The sequence below is a fragment of the Lissotriton helveticus genome, chromosome 1_2 (genome assembly GCF_964261635.1).
Source record: "Lissotriton helveticus chromosome 1_2, aLisHel1.1, whole genome shotgun sequence".
Classification (NCBI taxonomy): Eukaryota; Metazoa; Chordata; class Amphibia; order Caudata; family Salamandridae; genus Lissotriton; species Lissotriton helveticus.
In genome coordinates, this window is record NC_136058.1 from 379041430 (window position 1) to 379062321 (window position 20892).

At 44.3% G+C, this 20892-nt stretch overlaps 1 protein-coding gene across 1 annotated transcript in view; it reads left to right on the forward strand.

Moving 5' to 3' along the window:
- The first annotated feature begins 496 nt into the window (after positions 1-496).
- LOC144806080 (uncharacterized) overlaps positions 497-20892 on the forward strand; it is a 235032-nt gene continuing 214636 nt past the window's right edge. Inside the window, exons 1-3 of the mRNA XM_078672524.1 lie at positions 497-677; positions 7129-7235; positions 14550-16150. Coding sequence (XP_078528650.1) covers positions 14908-16150 — 1243 coding nt within the window. The 5' untranslated portion in view covers positions 497-677; positions 7129-7235; positions 14550-14907. The remainder of the gene's footprint in view (positions 678-7128; positions 7236-14549; positions 16151-20892) is intronic.

Consider the following 20892-nt stretch of genomic DNA (forward strand, 5'->3'; position numbering starts at 1 on the left):
ATTCCGGCGCTAACGACGACGGAGGCGCAGCCGCGGACGACGCCTGCCAGCGCGCAGGGGTATTGCTACGCAAAGATTTTCCGGATCCAGTCTGACGTCTGGGGATATTCTAAGGTAAGGAATCTATCACTAACTAATGTTTCTTACAGATATATCGTTACACAAGTAGTAACTTGTGCTTCCCAGCCGTCCCCTAGGTACCCTGTGATTGGTTGTAAATTAAGAAAAAGGTTTGTGTTGGCCAAAAGCTCACTCTGTCCATTTTGTTTGTTTAATATTATTTACGTTTGTTTATATTTTTCAAGGTCACATGTTGATATAAAGCACACAAAGGCAGGAAGTATGGGTGCAAAGCAGTAGTGTGCTACCTAAATTGGTACGGTTTGAAAATAAGTGATTGGGTATTAAGCAGCTGTCCATATGAAAAAGTACAAGAAACAAAATTTTTTTTTTTAAAGACTCAAAGTCTAAATCTTCATCTGTCATACAACTAAACAAAAGTACATCTCTCCCCAGGCTTCCATATGCACACACAAGTGGAGCAGCTCTAATTTGGCAAGGCTTAATAACCTCACTGGCAGCCAAGAAGCACCAGCAACCGCAAGACCTCACAACAGCGCCTACAACAACCCTCTGCACCAAGAGTGGACTGTCTCACAACCCAGCTTCCTCATCAGGTTAGGATAAGAACTGAAAATGTAGAGGCATCTGGAGCTTAAGGCATTGGGGAACATATATTTGATTTGGGAACTCGTTAAACAGTTAATTTAATATAGTAATAACAATTTCATCAGATACATAACTGTTAGAAGGTGGTTCTGACCATCTGAGCTGCCCAGATTTTTCGTGTTTGAACACCCAATTGTTGAGCTTTGACTGTGGGAGAGCCTCATAAGTTGTGACTCACCCACAGTGATCTCATGATGAAAAAGACTGCATGTGGATTTTACGGGTGTCCCCCTGGGGAGACTAGGCTGCTGTCCTGCAGCCGGAATAAGGGGAGCCGGGCTGGTTACATGCAGACACGGGTGTACATGTATGTGCAAACGTGTAAGGCTGTGCAGGGGAGACTTCTGGCTTGCGCAGCCCAGGAGCAGCTACAAATTGAATCGTGTGGCCCCGAATTATGCAGAGCTGGGTGGTGACATGGAATAGGCTTTATACAATGGGAAGAAACATGGAAGAGAAGGTCAGTGTGCTTTAATGTGTTCACTTAAAGACCGCTTCATTAGTCTCTTATGAGGATTGTGACCACATGGGATAGTTTCACTTTCCAAGGGCCTACAAATTGCAGACACGCACTAAAGTCCACTGTAACTAAGGTGAGGAGAAGTATTCTGCAGAGTCCGAAGTCATATCTGTACTGCTTTTGGGTCATCCAGAAATGTCATATTCCTCTGAGTCCACTCATAACCAGTGCCTGGCTGGGGCCGACCCTGCCAGGCTGGATTAATGACCTTCCTCCCCAAGCTGTAGCACCAGAGGCCTAGCCCTTCACGATAAGCATTCCAAGGGCAAATGCCTCCTCTCCAAGGAGAGAAGATGGGTGGAGCTACAGGTTAATCCATCAGCAGCTGTCACCTGGTGCCAGGCACCAAGCTGCTCTGGAGAGAAGGCAGCAAGGGGGGGAGGGGGCTTTTCAAAGACCATGTGGCATGAGACCCCGGGCGACACCATATTGAATAAACCCAGAGATCTGGGCAGGAAGGACGGAGCAGGGGCAGAGAAGTGATGTGTTTCTGTTTGATAGGGTAAACAGATACTTCCTGCCAGACCCTCCAAATTCTTTAAGAAGAGGTTGTACAGGAAGAGGAGCTCTCTCTGAGGTGTGGTCTTGCTGAGGAAGACTGGTGCTGGAGCCTGGCGCCATGGGCAGTTGGAAGGAAGAACCCCCTGACAGTCCCAGGATGTAGAATTGCAGGAGGTGAGTCCAGGACCAGTGAGCAGAAGCCTGGGCCTCTGCGCAAGGAGAAAAGAGCCAGGTGAGAGGCAGGAGCAGGGAGCCAGTGAAGGCAGCTTCCTGCTAAGTTCCCCCTCCTTGAGACCAGGAGGGCGAAGGAAAGTGCTCCAGAAAGGTAGATCCGGTCATCCGGAGCAAGAGGAGGCCAAAATGATGAAAATTGGCTGCCTGGGAGCTGAGCTATGCCCCCCAGAGGTAGGTGACCTTTGACCTCCCAGGGGCCAGACAATGAGGCGAGTGGGGCTCTGCCACCGGTCCTCGATGTGCCCCCTGGGTGGGTCAGGTCCCGTGGCTGCCCCACAAGACGTGGAAGTCGGGGAGCGCCGCTGTGCTCCCCGTGAAGTTATTCTAAGGGGGTGGGCCAGGAGCCTACCCTTGCCCCAGAAGCAATGGTGGGGGCCCGGAACCCCCAACTCTGGGCCCTGGTGATGGTGGTGAGGAGGAGGGGGTACTCCATTGTGCCCCCCCCCCCTCATGGGTGAAGACAAGCCGGGGAACACCCAGGAAGAATACCCAGGACCCCAACTCCGGGCCAAACGCGAGGAAGTCAAGCCGGGGAGCAAGGTTGTGCTCCCCGTGAAGTGGCCCAGGGCCCCATCTCCGGGCTCTGACCTGGGCAAGGAGGAAGGGGAAGTGCTGTTGCACTTGCCTGTAGACCCGCCAGGAAGGAGGCCGCTAGAGCAGGCAGACCGAAATCGACTCTCTGGCTCCCGCTGCCGCAACATAGTGCGATCCGAGCGGGAATCCGGTGGGAACCGGCTTCCCAGGGTGGGCTCCCCAGGTGGCTCTTCTATAGGAGGTGAAGTGGTGCAAGGGGCCCGGGTGGGACCGGGCCCCGGAAGACCAGCCGGAGGCGCCAGGGGTGGGCTCCCCGAGCTGCCTAACTCACCTGGGTTTGCGAGTGGGACTGGGGCCCCCATTGAAGACTGGAGACGCGGCATGAGGCTGCTGGGGGCAGCGCAGCTCTCCCGGGAGCAGCGTGAGAGCCGCTGCTATAATATGCACCGCAAAGAGAGAAGCACCCAAAAATGCCTTGCCAGGCTTACAGAAGCCTGCAAGGAAACCTGGCTATTTCAGCATGTGGTGGCCCAAGGAAGATGGGGTGCAAAGCTGCAAGGGGAGCTGCAGGAACAATGCAGCCTCCCCAGCACGAAGAGTCCAGTCCCCCCTCTAAGTCTCTGGGGAACTCCAAAGAAATATCCCCTCAAGGGCTGAGCTTACAGCCAAAGCATCCCAGGGCTGGAACTTTTGTTCTGCAGCTGGGGGTGCATTAGGGACTGCCTCAATTGATGGAGGGCTGTGCTGGGGATGTCTGGAGAAGGGCTTCCCGTGGAGGTGAGGGGGTGCAATTGCACCAGTATAAGGCACATTTTCCCAGCAGCACGTTAACCAACCCCTATTGTACCCACTCAGGGCAGTTTTCTGTGCTAAGTAATATCAGCAGAAATACAGTATGTCAAGTTATGAATGTTGGTTACTGATAAGAAAGAAATAGCGGGGCGATAACATGAGGTTGAGTGGAAAACATGGATTGGCTGCATTACAATTGTATTTACACCAGTTTATAGATTTGCCTTAACTGAAATTGGGGCCATTTTGGTATTCAGTCCAAGGTGTGAATAAAGAATAGTAGGAGTTTCATGCCTCCAAGTGTAACAAGCAAATACATTTCATCATGATGTACTAAGTAATAACAACAAAAATAGGACATGCAAAATGTTTAGGATGCTGGTTAACAGTTGGATTGACAATACCAGAAATATTCATGTGACAATATGTGGTTCGACAACATAATGTATACTGACTCAATGGCAAAAACGTATATACCCGCGTATGGATTGGATTTTCATCATCATCATCATAAAACTTTTATTTGATTGCATCGTAGCGAAACCATAAAAATTACAGCAATAAAAGGTTACAATACAAAAGAATTTCAATATCTTAGACAGTTAAAAACTATTATCATAAAAAACCCTAGTTAAAAATAATTCATTGACAATATTGAACAGGAATCAAGTAGGACAAGGACTCATAATTTTACAACGGATTTTTAGACATGATTTTAAAAAACAAGCTACGCATTTAGCAATGTGTTGGGAATCGAGAAACTGCAAGGCCAAGTAAGCGGGACGACATGTTCTCAAACCCATTGTACGAAGTAAAGGGATGATCCAGCGCTTACGAGGGAGCATGTAGAATCTGCAGAACAATGTTACATGCATTGTGGACTGAGAAGATACACCATCACAAGGACATTTCAATAACAATTTGTGACCAGTCCCGTTCTTTAGGAAAAGTAACTAAGCGGAAAAAAGTATTAAATCGGAACCTAGTCAAAACATACTTTTCATGATTTGTGAGGTAAAATGTTAAATATGGTTGGACGCCCAGAGCAGTCTGTACCGATAAGATTTGTATATTTGAAGGTTTGCTTACTTCTTGGGAAAGACGAAGTTCTCTAAGATGGTTTAAACATAGTTTTTTCAAGTCTTTCCTAGAGATATCTGGCATTTTGGTAGGTTCTAAGAAGTAAGTTGTACAATGCAGGTCCTTAAGGAAATTTGAGACATACAATAGCCACGGGATTTTATTCCAGTTTGCCATGGCCAAGCAGTCGGATATCAGTGAACGGGTTAAATGGCATTGTTGTTTAGTCCAGATACGGTGCCACAACAAGATCGGTTGGCATCTGATGGTATCTGTCAAATAGTCGATGCCCAACTCAATGTGGCAACCGTATATTGGAGCACTTTGGGGTAATGCCAATAGATATTTCAGGAACCCGTTCCGAACCGTCTGCAAGGTTTCGGCAGGAGCGTAACCCCAAACCCCTGCGCCGTAGGTTGCTACGCTGTAGCATTTTGCGTAATAGATTTTTAGCAACTCTACTGGGGCAGGTTTACCCAGTTTCCTCGAAAAGGAAACTAGAGCTGAGGTTGCTCTCTGAAAAAGTAGCTTTTTACTTGTCATGGCTTGTCTCCAGGATAGTCTGTTGTCCACTAAGATTCCTAAATAGGGGTATTCCCTGGTGCATTCCAGCCTAACTTGATCAATAAAAATTGGTTTGGAATTCTTCGCCCTAGGGCCAATATGTATGACAAAGGTTTTCTTTTTGTTTACTTTTAAGCCTAAAGAAAGCATAAATTGGCAGTATTTATTTAACTGTCTTTGTAGCTGGTTTAGAGTTCTAGCTAAATTTACAGAATCATCCGCGTATAACAGAGCGGGGATGGGGCGATGGTTGATGGATGGAAGGTCCTGACTCCCTTCAAGCATAGCCGCTTCCAACCCGTTGGTGTATAGGTTGAATAAGAAGGTAGCCAGGACGCAGCCCTGTCTAACACCTTTATTGAAGGTAAATGATGGAGATAATTCACCGTCAATACCATACCTGACACATGCAGTGGCATCTGTGTAGAGCTCACGGAGAAATTGAATGAGAGGGGATCTACCCCTATTTCTCCGAGAATGGACCACAACTTTGAATGAATAACGCAGTTGAATGCTGCGCTAAGGTCAACATAAACTAAATACAGGTTGCCACCTTTAGCCCCCACATATTTACCTATCAGAAGGGCGAGATTCAATGCCTGCTCGACAGTACCAAGTCCCTCCTGGAACCCATACTGGAGGTCTGTCAAGATGTTATTTGTAGACGCCCAGTCCTGGAGGCGTTCCAGGATGAGCTGACCAGCGACTTTCCCCAAGGAGTCCAGGAGGGATATGGGCCTGTAGCATGCTGGATTGTTTCGTTCGCCCTTCTTAAAAATTGGGAGCAAGATGGAAGTGGACCATGAATCTATTAGGCCTATTTTCATGACTGCTGCCATGACCTGGGTGACAAGGGGTGACCAAAGTTCCAAACTATGTAGAAAGATATCTAGTGGAACCCCGTCCGGACCGGGGGCCTTACCGGTTTTAGAAGATGTCAACGCATTGATGACCTCCTTGTGATCAAAGAGAATTGGATTGGATTTTAGATCTGCCGTTAAGTAATTGCTATTCTATCATGACCAATATTTAAATTTAGAACAGAAGTTTCGTTATGTCACTAATATTGCGAAATGTAACTTGCTCAATGAATTATTATGATGGAATGCACACTTTACTGACAGTAAAATATTAACTAACGTTATCTCAACATACACATAAATGCTTTTTCATCTTATCCTGACATCTAGGAATATTTATTTCAGTTAACTATGGTAGCATGTCCTTGCAGTAAGAATATCTTTTTAGGAAGAGGACGATGTAATAATGAATCTAGTTATGAAGACACGATCAGGTTAAATATTACAAGTTGTCGGCTGGGTACTCATAAAGTACTCTCCTCGGATATGGCAACATAAATAGAGAGACCCTATTTTCATCAATTAATCTGGCATGACTAACGTAGAGGGTGACAATTTTTATTGATTTTTGGTAGCATATAGATGCCAGAATTTGTACGTTCGTAATTTTTAATACAGAATTTTATTGTCAACTCATGAGTAATATAACCTAAATTAAAAGTACAATTTTGACATTAAGAAAATGAACTAAGTATTGATATACACGTCAGATCTTGCTGGTAAGCAAATGGATTTAGGGTAGTATTAAAGACACACGTTTTTAGGTTTTTCCAAGATGGCGTCAATGGTCACAAGGTTAGAAGTGAGCTGTGATAACCAGGCGGTCATATGATGTAGTGCAGCTTTTCACTCACTCGGTCTCGTACTCGAGAAAGCCGGCGTCAGGGGTGTTGGACGATTGAATTAAGAAATTAGACAGTAAGAAACTGAATGGGTCCATGCGAGTAATTAAATCCCGCGCCTGGGGTGAATTTTGAGTTTTCGGTTTGTGACTAGACAACCGCATACAGCAGACAAATACTGAGATTTGCTTAGTGATTAAGAGTCTGGTGTCACGTAGACAAGGAATTGGTGTTCACGAACATGTTATGAAATGTTCATAAAATTTTCACGGAGTATATTAAACGAGGATAATAATATAGATTTGGATTTTGTTCAAAATTAAAAACCGTACTTAGAAAGATTATGACTGGGTTAGAGTGGAAATAGATATTAAATGAGAGTTGTGTAATTAGGATAAATACGTTGAATTTTATTCAGGAAATGGCTACATTCAGTATTCTGACTGGCCGTGTTTGCCTTGTTGCTTTATAGTTTTTGAAGCCTCATACTGGAGAGCGAGCGTCTATCTTGGAGACCCTAATAAAGACATTTACCCACGCCGGAGGATCGTGTGGGTTGGAAATATCAGCACACGTGAAGTATGTACTAATACTAATAACAAATGATGCCCTAAGCTGATATGTAGTGATCACATTGGAATTCAAGGACAAATAATCATTTAGTTACTTTATTCTTTATTCTCTCTCTATTTGTAGTAGATATGAAGTTAAGCCGATTGAGGTTCGTGTGTCATAAACCTTTTTTTGTACTTGTAGGTGGCAGAGCACTCACCCTTTTTTGTATTATTTGGCTGTTGGGATCGCTCATCTACTAAATGGTGCAGGACTAATGGTGAATAGTCACATAGTAGATTATTTTGGAACACATAATACACATTGTCTAGATTTAAATTCAAGGTAGCATTATTGTCCGCACCCAAATGTTTATAATGTTTTGTTATGGTGCAACACAGCAAAAAAGTGATGTATTCATGGCATCTCCGTGCCGGGTAGAACATGCAGAAATTTATATGATTAAGAAATTATCTTTTATCTACACATGCGTAGCAGTGGAAATAGTTTAAATAAGTAAACACATAGTGTTATGTTAGGAGCTTTTTAAAACCATATGTTTCATAAATCGTCACGGTGGAGGTGTAGTGGTGCAATCTCTTAGAGCCATACACTTGAGAGTGATGTAATAATAGTGACTGTGGTCTATCTTTTCATATAGCCTTGAATAAGGTGCATGTACATGTAACAGAAGTGACGAAACACGTGTTGGCTTTGGTTCTCGACCTGTCACAGTAACTCACACATGAGAGGAATCAACAAAAAGAATAAAAGATTAAAGGGGGCGATAGGTGGCGCACGACCAAGAGGGCCGCGCAACTGTGAGGCTCCAGCCCAGCCGGGCAGACAAACATCCTTTAACCCTATCATTGATATGTAGGAGGAAATCTACCCTCACCGTTAGCTGCCTGAGTCCCTGCTGATTCCGTGGGTGTCTTTTATATATGCTTGGACGGCCGGATTACTGCTCGGGACACCGCAACTACTGGGAGCGGTCAGAGAGGGATTGCTGCGGAGACACGAACGCGGCTACATCGGCTGGGACAGCCCGAGGCCTGATCTGCGGTAGGAGGTGGAGCGCTGTGAAGTGGACGGTGTTGGGTGTGCTCTGCTGCTCCTGTTGACCTCAGATAGCGGAGCGCGGAGCAAAGAGTCATGCTTGTGGATGTCGTGCCCCACCCCCCTCCTGGAATTGAAGATAATCGCGGGCGGTGGCCCGCAACCCTGGAGGCACCTTAGCAGCGGCCCGGAGGAACAGGGAGACCCGGGCTGAGGTGCCGCCGAGTGATACCGTGGCGGAAACCACACGTGGCAGAAGCAGCATCGGCGGAGCCCTGAAACACCCGTTAGTGCCCGGGGGCCCGACAAAGGTGAGCTGGACCAGATGACCATTCCCCCCCCCTGCCTGGATCTTGTTGTTGATCCCTGTGACGGCCCAGAAATGGTGCGGCCGCCATTTTAAATTGGAGTAGTGTACTGTGCAAAGGAAGACACACGCCATTCTATCATCTTTGCAAGAGTGGGGGCCTGATTGTACTGTCCTCTGCCTGCGGTTCTGGGTGTGCCCCATGGCTCACATAACAGGACTTGCTGGCCAGTGCTCTGTACTTCAGTGGGCTGTGAGAAATGGCTGGACGCTGCCGGGTGTAGATAGTGAGAGGCCTAGAGGAAGACACGCGGCAACTTGACCCCAGCAAGTTAGTGATTTGTCCTTATTGTCCTGCGGTGTCCTTGCACCCCGTTGCACCATTCAAACCCATAGGTGCGAGTTTATGCTGCTAGTCTGCACAAAGTCACAGCCAGTAGCCACTTACAGCCGACGCCCGCTCCTGGCCCTGTGAACCATAACTCTGCTCGAGCGGGAAGGAGGCCTTTCCTGTGAATGTTTACTCCTCCTGTCGCAGCCAGTCTAGCACCTGCATACTGTACCTTACCAGTACTTGACCACGTAGCTCAGCCCCTCGACCACTGCTGCGCTCCGCGCTCCTTCCCCTAGGGGGCCTGCTCCTTATTGCAATATAACCAGAAATCAGCCAAGATGGGGCGCACTGACCCTAAACAATCAAAGATCTCGTTCGAAACGCGCAAAGCGCCCAGATCGCAATCCGTGGAGCGTGCGGATTCGGGCACCACACGGGAAGTGGAAGAAGACTGGAAGGCGCTCCTGTTGAGCATGAAACAAAGTCTCGCATCCATAGACACCAAAATGGAAACAATGAACTCGCGAATGGAAGCAGTGGTTAACAAATTAGATCAGCACGAATATCGCATCAAGGAAGTCAAAACCAGGGTGTTGGACCTGGAGGATGTCGCCACCACCAGCAAAGGTCAACTCACACACATCGCTAAGCTGCTCCGAGTCATAGCGTAAAAAAATTAGGATTTGGTGGCGCACTCCAGAATGAATAACGTACGTATCCTAGGCCTGGCGGAATCCACCAATGTGGGCCGTATGGAGGACTTTGTCGAGACATTGGTGGTGGACCTGTTTGGTAGGGAATCGTTCTCGGCTCACCTGGTTGTAGAGCAGGCGCATAGATCCCTGGCGGCTCGCCCCGCTCCGGGAGCAGCACCACGACCGGTGATAGCCCGATTCCTGAACTATCGAGAAAGGGATATGGGTCTACGCCTGGGCCGCGAACGAAAGCAAGTACACTATGAGAACACAACATTGGCATTCTTTCCTGATTTCACTCAGTCAGTACAGGAGGCCAGGCGCAAGTTTTCCGCAGTTAAGAAAAAACTTTAAACGCAGGAGATCCCATACGCTATGCTGTATCCGGCAAAATTGAAGATTACTCATCTTGGGAAGCAACACTTTTTTCAGAACCCGCAACAGGTGGAGGATGGTCTCAAACGTCACTGCAAGGCTGCATCGGCGGGATCTGGAGCACGGGATCACTCCAGGTCTCATTCTCCTCTATCGGACCCAGACTGATGATTTTACTAACTCTATAAATGTTGCAGGTCTCTTGGATACTCTACTTTTGAATTTCTGATCTGCAAGGGTGATGTATGAAACTGTTTACTATATATTTTCTATAATCTGCCCGGCAATCTGCCCCCGTCCAGCCGGTTCTGTATGTTGACGGTACAGGAGGCGGGTGAAAGTATGGAAGGCAGAGGGTGGGTCGTGTACCCCTGGTGTTTCCCTATGTGGGCGTTCCCTATTGCGACATGTTAAAATGGGGAAGTGAGAGTGATGTTCTGCTTGTTCAAAGGGTGGGTGGGGGGTGTGTACCCGGCAAGTTGGGGGAGCCGGTGTGGGAGGGGGGGAGAATACCTTAGATGTCACATGGCTACCTATTCATTCATTAATAGCAACTACAGCACAGTTGAGTACATGTCAATTCCACTGTGGTAATGGTGGATAGTTCACGAGACAAGCATATTATTAAAATATTGTCATGGAATGTGCGGGGGCTGAACAATCCGAGGAAGAGGAGGCAGTTGCTGGGATACTTAGATCGCCACCATGTCTCAGTTGCCATGTTACAGGAGACGCACTTGTGCCCCAAGACTGTGCCCCTGTTCGCTTCAAAGTAGGCTTCATATCGCTCCTTTGCATCCTATTCAACTTACGCCCGAGGGGTAACGATCTTAGTTAAAAAAGGGATGGCATTTGTACCAGGAGGGTCAGATACAGATGCAGGTGGGGCATTACTGTCTCCTTTGGGGGAGAGTAAACACATACGACTTGACTTTTGCCAATTACTACGGTCCTAACATTGATGAGCCGCACACACTCCCCCAATTATGGAACAGGATTCAGGAGATAGGTACTACCTACTTGGTATAGGGCGGGGATTTCAACACGACGGAGTAGCCTCGACTGGACAGATCCAACGCCTCCCCAGCCCACTATACTAATTCAAGCAAGGCACTACAGGAACTCATAGTTGACAACTGTTTATTAGATTCTAGGAGACACATACATCCCACTGGGAGAGTGGGCACCCATTACTCGTTGGGTCATACATCCTGGGCTAGACTAGATTACATATTCCTATCTGCGGGAATGGCACACTGGCTGGGGCACCTGGCACATTTAACCTGTACGTACTCCAACCACTTGCCTGTCTTGGTGAACCTGCAGACTCCGCTACAACACTCCTGATACAGGAATTGGCGCCTCAACCCTTTACACTTGCAGGAGGCAGTTTTTAAGGCAGAACTAGAACAGGATATGCAGGAATTTTTTGAACTTAACATGGATTCTGTCTCTATTGTCTAATCTGAACCCCATCCTCAGGGAAATCACCAAATTTTGGGTCATATCTGGTATAGCACCCAACCACACCAGCCAGACTACCTGCTAGTCTGGTAATCGGAAGAAATCCAATACCTGGGCATATACATCACTAGGGACAGAGACTCTTTGATGAGAGCCAACTACGGCACAGCCGTGGATAAAATAACTGACTCCATCACTAAGTGGCTGAGAATTTCACTGATCAAAATGGAACTGCTGCCCAAATTGTTGTACCTCTTTATTAATATACCGTACCACCCAGGGAGCTTCTTCATCAAAACATTCAAGGCACAGCTCACGAGGCTTATATGGGGGGGGGAAACGGGTGCACCTCAACCTGCGCACTATGATGCTGCCCTATCATCAGGGAGGAAACGACATACCTAACTTAGAATTTTACTACTATAGTGCGCAGGCTCACTTCGCGCAATATTGGTTCCACCCACCACCCTATATGCCCCACCTGGCGGTCGAGGATGGCTACATGGCACCGACGCCCCCATCGGCCTACCTCTTCACGCCGGTGAGCGAACGCGGACAAGATCCCTCCACCGTAGATTGCATGGTAGTGGCGTGGCAACGAATAGCCTGTAAATTGGAGGCCCCGATGATATGCTCTCCTAAAATGACCCTAATCCGAAATCCACTGCTTGCTGTTACAGGCGAGGGAATCTGCTGCAGGATGCTGGAAAGCCTTAAATACTCCACTTGGGGTAATCTCTATATTGGAGGGCAATTTCGTACCAAAGAACAATTCTTCCCCACACATACACCAACAATAATGGACACATTCCTTTATTCTCTGCTTCGTCAGAGTGTGAAGGCGGAAACCCCAGCATTTTCTGAGGAGCCGACCACATTCGACCCCTTACATGCGTTTCTGCAAGTGGACCCTCCCAAGCACGCAGTGTCTCTTCTATATAAACATACGCAGGCAGCAAGGCCATCCCACGAGATTAGAGCCAGAGAAGAATGGGACAAAGATCTGGAAGTCCCATTGTCTGATAATCAATTTGGACGTAGCTGTACACACACAGAAACCGTCACCGGGAATAGCAGATTAAGTCTCATACATTTTAAGTTTTTGCATAAATTATATCACACCCTGGCCAGACTGCACAGATTCCACCTCAGGGAGGACGACAGGTGCATCAGATGCGGTGGGGAGAGAGCAGACTTTCTGCATCTGGCATGGAGTTGCCCCCAAGTAGCAACCTTCTGGACGCAAACATTTGAGTGACTATCAAATATGCTAGGGATCCAACTAGATCCTTGCCCACTGGTGGGCCTCCTGGGACTATCCCAAGACATCAACACACCACACACATTTATTTTTTAGCTATGGGATTGCTTCTGGCGAAACGGCATGTGGCTAGTCGCTGGGGAAGAGGGCGCACCCCCAAATTTATATGCTAGGTCCATGCCATGACCACATGGCAAGACAATCTAGGCTTTTATGCAGAAATGTTACCCATTAAGTCACGCTCGAGGGATATCTGGGACCCACTTACCACTTATCTGTTATCACAAAGCAGTGCTGCTGACGGAGAGCTGGAGGGAACCGCTACTGAGGCAGAGAATAATAGCGAGCCAGGGGGAGGCCCCCTGAACTACCGAGAAAGAATGGCGGTGTAAGAGTTTGAGATATGCCAAGGTCGGGAGGAGGTGGGAACCGTTTGGGACAACTCGGTGGAATCTCATATGTGTATAGAGGGGAGTGTTGGACCTGGAGGGAGGCCCAGGCGATGGAGGGTTCAGCTCTTGTGTACTGTGTCATCTAACTCCACTTGCATGGAGCATTGGGGATACCTACACTGCATGTCGCTATCTTCTTCTGATTAAGGAATTGTCTGTGCTGAAAGGACTTGTGTTGGCATCAAGGACACTAATGGGGGGGGGAGTTACTGTTCAGACAATGTTGTTACGGGAAGGTGGCAAATGTTGATATACAATGCAGCTCCTGATCCGCCGAATGTGTATTGCACTGATGTACCGTAAAATGATTCAATAAAGGTTTTTGAAACTTAAAAAAATAAAGATTAAAGATTCTAATTTTTGACTTGTGCATATGTTTGTGTTGACTTATTGAGTTACTGCTGTCAAATTTGATGGCCTTGAAATCTGAAGTGTGCTAGGGATTTTGTAAATATTTTAGTTGCAGCTTAGGCCGCAGGATTAGGAGGGGTGGGTGGTACTCTCCTCCATTTAGCACCGTATAAATACTTTAAAACAAAAACAGGTTAGTGTAATTTTCCTGTGACGCCTTCCCTATCTCTAATACCACCACATCTCCTGTGTAATATAGACTTGGTGATGTTAAACCTAGAATTTGACTCTTTTTGGGTCACATCGCTAAGCCAATCTTGAACTTGTTGTTGTTTGGTGTTCCCGCTGATAGGAAATCTGTCTTGGTATGATGGAGCATCAGGTAGGTACTGGGGAATCATTTCTGGAGCCTTAATTAGATTATATAGGTTTCAGTAAAATATTTTTTTTGTTTACTTTTACAGAGAATATACAGAAATATTAATGGGTAATCAGCGAATAACCGGATTTCAAATCTGGTAATACAGCAGCTAAAGGCACATTTTTACAGCTGCACGTAGCACATGGATGTACAACCGTAAATATTGCAAATAGGAAAATCAAGATTTAATGATTGAACGTGCATTGAGCCTATTCCTGAAATTGTCAAAAAGAATACTCTTCACAGGCCATTTTTGTGGGAATGTCATTACTGTGCAAAAATGGTTTTTAGGGTCAAGTAATCAAATAGAGTATTCCATTGTATTGCTTAAGTAAGAAGACAATTAAAAACCCTATACTGCACTAGTTGTTTCATACATTGTTGGTTAATGAAGTATTTTATAGTGATCTATTTCTAGTAACTAGATCAAATTCAACCATGAGTATTCATGAAGTTTACATTTTTGCACCAAAAGATCAGCCAGTCTGCTCCTTTTTACTGATAAATTTATTTATGGATTATTCTATATTTACATGAACTCCGGGTGGATTGGCATGGATTTGTTTTAAATTGAATAAAATAAAATTACAAAGCTAATGTGTTTATTCTTTTAATTCGGCAGGTGATGGGTGCAGGATCAGGAGAAAATACAAAATGTGTTGAATTTACTGGAATACCAAAACAGAGGAAACTGATAAAACACATGATTACTCTTGATATCTAAAAAAGAATGTGCCCTTGAAGTCAAGTAATTATCAAATACTGTCCAATGCAAAGAACTGAACAATTTAGATGCCAGAAAAGTAAACTTCAACTATGAAAAGTCTTAAAGCACAACATTAAGGAAAACAGTTGTCAAGCGAACTAGCCGGCATTCTTGAACACACATGACTTTTGTAAATTATATTTCTCATACTATATTACTTGTAAAACTAGTATAGTTTAGTTCCAAAGGGACATTGTCAATCTCTTGAATACAAATGAAGAGGAAAAAATGTCAGTGCACTATAAATGAGGATGTTTTCAGTAATGAGGGTCACCTCATTGTCAAACAAAGAACACCTACAGGCAGAAAACGTTATATTCATGTTACGTGTGGGAAACACATGAACATTAAGGAATTCCTTATCCGTGAGAAACCTTATGTGTGCACAGAATGTGGAAAAGGCTTCAGTCAAGAGATATATCTTACTGACCATCAGAGAACCCATACAGGTGAAAAACCATTTCAATGTGACAAATGTGGAAAAAGCTTCAGTCGGAAGGGAACTCTTAATATGCATGAGCGAATACATACAGGTGAGAAACCATATCATTGCACTGAATGTGGCGAAAGCTTTTGTTACAAGACAACGTATACAGTTCACCAGCGAAAACATACAGGTGAAAACCCCCATCAATGCAGTGAATGTGGGAAAAGCTTCGGTTTGAAGCAAGGTCTTGTTATGCATGAAAGAACACATACAGGTGTGAAGCCTTTTCCATGCTCCGAATGTGATAAAAGCTTTCGTGAACGGAAAGCATTTATTTACCATCTGAGAACGCACACGGGTGAAAAACCATATCATTGTAATGAATGTGGGAAGAACTTCAGAGAGAAAGGAAAACTTAACATGCATCAGAGAACACATACAGGAGATAAACCTTATAATTGTGCTGAATGTGGAAAAATCTTCAGGCACACGGCCAGTCTTAAAATTCACCAGAGAACTCATACAGGTGAAAAGCCTTATCGATGCAGTGAATGTGGGAAATGCTTCAGTGCTAAGAGCAGCCTTAATACACATGAAAAAACACATACTGGCGAGAAACCGTATCATTGCTCAGAATGTGGGAAAAGCTTCAGTGCGAAAAGAAATCTTAGTGTTCATGAGAGAACACATACTGGTGAGAAACCTTATTGCTGTACTGAATGTGGGAAAAGCTTCAGTCGAAAGGATAAACTTCTCATCCATGAGAGAATACATACAGGGGAGAAACCTTATCAGTGCAGTAAGTGTGGGAAAAGTATACGTTTTAAGGTAAATCTTGCTGCACATGAGCGAACACATACGGGTGAGAAACGTCATCAATGCCGTGAATGCCAAAAAAGCTTCAGCAGCAAAGCATATCTCATTATTCACCATAGAATACATACAGGTGAAAAACCTTTTCATTGTGGGCAATGTGGCAAAGATTTCAGAGAGAAAAGAAATTTTGCAACACATGAGAGAACACATACGGGTGAGAAACCTTTTCAATGCACTGAATGTGGGAAAAGATTTGGTCGCAATTGCCATCTTACTTCACACCAAAGAAGACATTCAGCCAATAAAATCAAATGAATGCAGGTTCTGCTAAAGATAAATCGTAAAATAGTTTGTTTCAGTGGATATTAAAGTCTTTGGTTTCCTGACATGCAAATATTTATGATGTATGTTAACCGACTTAGATTTTTGACAAAGATTATGAATTAAATCAACATCATATGAGTCATGGACCTACCAAAAACAGGATTCTAATTTAAGCTGATTAAAATTTATTATAAATATATATAATGTTAAACTGTACTTTAGTACTCTAAATAGGATTCTTGCTGAATGCTTATGACTATCGAACATAAAAAGTGATTAATTAAAGACACTTCATAACCTCAATGACCAATGCACAAACACATGGAAGGTAAAATATGCAGAGGCAATTGAGAGTCTAACCATGAAAAGTTTCTAAGCATACCTACATGTTAGATACATGTTTATTTTTCTGTAGGTAAGTGAACATACATTAGCAAGTGTATTCCCATTTAGAGAGCTATCCCCTGGAATACTGCCAGCCATTCAGTGGAAGATTGGAATAACGAACGTTTGACATTTGAAACCTAGTCACGCTGAATAAAACGGGCAAATTCCATGAAATCTTATATAGATGCATTATCGATTCAATATCAGTAAGCACTTGCAATGTGCAATGCACTGTACTCTCATATAGATGTATTACATGTGATAGCAGGATAAAAGAGCATAAATAATAAAACTGCAAAAGTGATTTGTAATACAATTGAGAAAGCAAGATAGTATGCCCACTTATTGTATTGTGAGAGAAATGAAACTTTGTGGAACTGGTATTGTAAATGACGATTTATTACAAAATGTCCTTAATTTACTTCACGTCGAATGAAGAAATAAATAAAATGATAGGAAGACCAGTACACACTGATCATCATGAATGGTGCCTCATTACATGCATGCTTAATGTATTAATATGATTTATATATTGGTATTTTTGTGTATTGGTATATTTCTTTACTTAACACGATATACAAATATTCATTTGGGAATGGTATTTGTTTCACACATCAGGTCTTCTTTGTTCAATGTGTTTTTGCTAACTCAAGACAAAGTCACGGATTCAACATTCATCCTACCTTACATGAAATTACTTATTTACTTTTGAGAGGAATGCTGTGGTGATCAGTCTAATCACCCCCTGAAGCATATTGTTAAGTGGTTTTGGTTCCTATTTTGGTAGGCAATATGAATACTTAAAAAATGTATTGCTGCAAATACACTCAGTAATATATTGATTGGCTTATGGTGACAAAGAAGTGGTATAGATAGACATTTATTTAATAAATGTATCATTCACTGCTGGTGTTCTGCAGCCTCAGTTAGTGTAGCACTCCAACTGGATAACTAAGCACTCCCTTTGTTCTCTTGCCACTTAAGCAGTGGCTAAGGTCAAACAACCAAGGGGTTACTCTGGGTGGGTTTTAGGTTTGAAACACATATACAATATCGCACAGTAAACGCACACACACAATAATTTCACAGTGGACTCACATCTATTGCTTTTAGAAGCCTTATTTACGCACAGGACAGGTTAAGCAGTTAACCTAATAACAGAAATATGTAGAGTCTACTAGGGCTGACAACTGATCTCAGAAAGGTTGCTACTGCTTAGGAAATTAAAACATATCTGGTATGTGAACTATTATACCTACGCAATATTCGGACTCCGACACAGTTGAAAAAAGTCTAACAGCCTTTCAGGTGAACATGAAGACCACATTAGACACATTGGTTCCCCTTGAAAAAGTCCCCAGCGGTCTCCAAATGCCCCCAGACCTCTTGGTTCACCACTTACCTTCAGACTGGAAAAAGCCAGTGAAGAAACTAGAGCGTCAATGGTGATGAACACACGATTCCCACGACAGAGAACGATTCCAATCTGCCCAGACTAAATACCATAGCAGTCTGAAAATTGCCTGAAAAACTTATATTACAAACCAACTTGATCAGGCAGATAACACTCCCAAAGACTTATTCCAAGTACTTAACATTAATCAATCCCAAAGCATGCAACACGGAAGTGGCGCCATCTCATATCTTATGTGACAATATTACAGGATATCTCTCGCAAAAAATTTATAACTTCTATAACAAAATAACTGCGACCATTAGCTCCTGTTCAAACCCCATATTTGAACCCCCCTTTGTCTCGTCTAGAACAAATAAACTTGAGGAATTCCCTATGCTCACCCCTGTGAACACTGAATTCCTGCTACAAATGACCAAATCTGGTTCCCCTTTAGACCTGATCCCAGCCAAAATCTCCAGCTCGCTCGCCAATCGGCTCGCTGCCCCCAGTTGTTCCATTTTAAATTGTTCCTTAAAAGAAGGCAAGCTTCCCAAGGAATGGAAAGCAGCTTAGATCCTGCTCATCAGGAAAAATGCCAAACTGCCTCCAGACGTTATCACTAACTATAAACCCATCTCACTGCTCCCTTTGCAAAGCAAGCTGCTACAGCACATTAACACACATCTGTCTAAATTCATAGAATCCTCCAACTGCCTTAACCACTCACAGTCAGGATTCCGTCCCAGACATAGCACGGAATGGGCACTGGTGACAGTCACAGACAACATCCGAATGCTTGCAGAAAATGGTCAGGTAGTGCTTGTTATACTGCTCGACTTTTCGTTACCATCTCCTACCAAATCTTGCTGGAGAGACTTAGAGCTATAGGCATACAGGATAACAACCTAAAATGGTTGACTGATTTCCTGGCTGGGAGAACTCAAACCATCAACCTTGTTCCTTTCACATCACAGACCACCATTGTTTCTAAGAGTGTACCCCAGGGCTCATGTCTGAGCCCTACCTTATTTAACATTTATGTTACACCACTCGCGTCACTACTGAGAAACTTAAAGTTCATACCAATTCCCTACGCTGACGACGCACAACTCCTCCTTTCTTTTGACAAGAACAACACAAACATTCAGGCCACCTTCTTGGAGGGCATGAAAACCATCACTGAATGGATGAGTAACAACTTCCTTCAGCTGAATACAGAAAAAAATTAAATAATGTTATTCAAAGATGCAGTAACAAGGTGGTCACCCAACTGGTGGCCAGGTGAGCTGGGCCCAGCGCCGTCCCCAAAACAAGTGGTTAAGAAACTAGGGGTCCAAATTGACCAGAAACTTAGCTTGGAGGAGCATGCTACCTCAACCACTAGGGATGCTTCCATATATTAAGCCTTCTTTGCAGAGTCTTCCCCCTACTCCTATCACCCACACGAAAAACCCTGATACAAGCATTGGTGCTAAGCGGCCTGGACTACTGCAGCGCTCTGCTGATTTCATCTAAGGAAACCCCCTTAAACGGACTGCAGGTAGTCCAGAATACTGCAGCTCGCTTAGTAACCAATGCTCCCCCCAGAACAGATTCACTCCCCCTCCTCTGTAAACTGCATTGGCTACCCATACGCAAAATAATCAAATTCAAGATTTGCTGCATGGTGTTTAAAGCCCTAAACAATATGAGGCCAAGATATATGTCAAACAAGTTGGGCAGGTACACTCTCTCTAGAACCCTCCGTTCGGGGTCCAAAGATCTCCTCATATCCCGCATAAAACCAGCTAGATTAGGGGTCAAATCATTTACCTATTTAGCTCCTCAACTGTGGAACCAACTGCCCAGCCACATAGGTCTCTGTACCAACTACCAATCCTTCAGAAAACTAAAAACCTCACTGTTCTGATCTTTCCATTTTGGTTGTCTAAGGCTGTTACAGCGCGGAGATACCTCGACTGGGGTGAATCATGCACCCTATAAATGATATGAATAAATAAATGATGTTAAGAACACTGGTAGGTTATCAGGGCACTTCCTTATTAGTTAAAGAATCTATCAAGTAGGAACATGAGTAATATGGCATGTATCTGATTACAGTTTAGGCAGTTCGTGTATATAGATATATTATATATTACCTACTGGCGATAGCCAGTAGGTATATATAGTTAGGACCTAGCTACCATAGGAAATCCGCAACATTCTATTGGGAATAACTTTGGCACCGGTTGAGGAATTTGCGTGTAATTTTCCAAAATTTTGGCCAGCTCCGCTGCGCTCCTTCCCTGAAAGTTTCGGGGGGATTCGTGAAGTGGGGGCTGAGAAAAAAGGGGGGTCCCAAAACGTGTTTTCCCCATGTTAATTTCCATAGGACGTTCTGACAAGGCTACAGCCCGAACCGCTGAACGGAATTACACCAAACTTGGCAAAATTGTAGGGACTGGTACGCAGAAGTGCCTTTGCTATATTTGGTGAAAATTGCTCCAGTGGTTTTTATGAAAATTAACTTCAAAAACACATATATATCTGGGCGGAGCCTAACCACACATCTCATCGTGAGATCGGATTGGCTGTCAGCACTTCATCCAAGAAGTGTTGGCAGCCATCTTGGGACCAATATACATGATAGCACCTCATTAAAAAGCATTGTAGTTAATAGAGGGTTTTAGGACTTTAGTTACATTATAAATCATTTGTTGATGGTACCATACTCATTTTAGGAATTGTGGTGTGTTCTAAGGTGATTTTACCATGTGAAAAAGCCTTCTGCTGGGATATCATGAATCATGTTTGAAAGAAAACAATTATCTCATGCTTTTCCCACAGTGGTTTGGAAGGGGATCTATAAG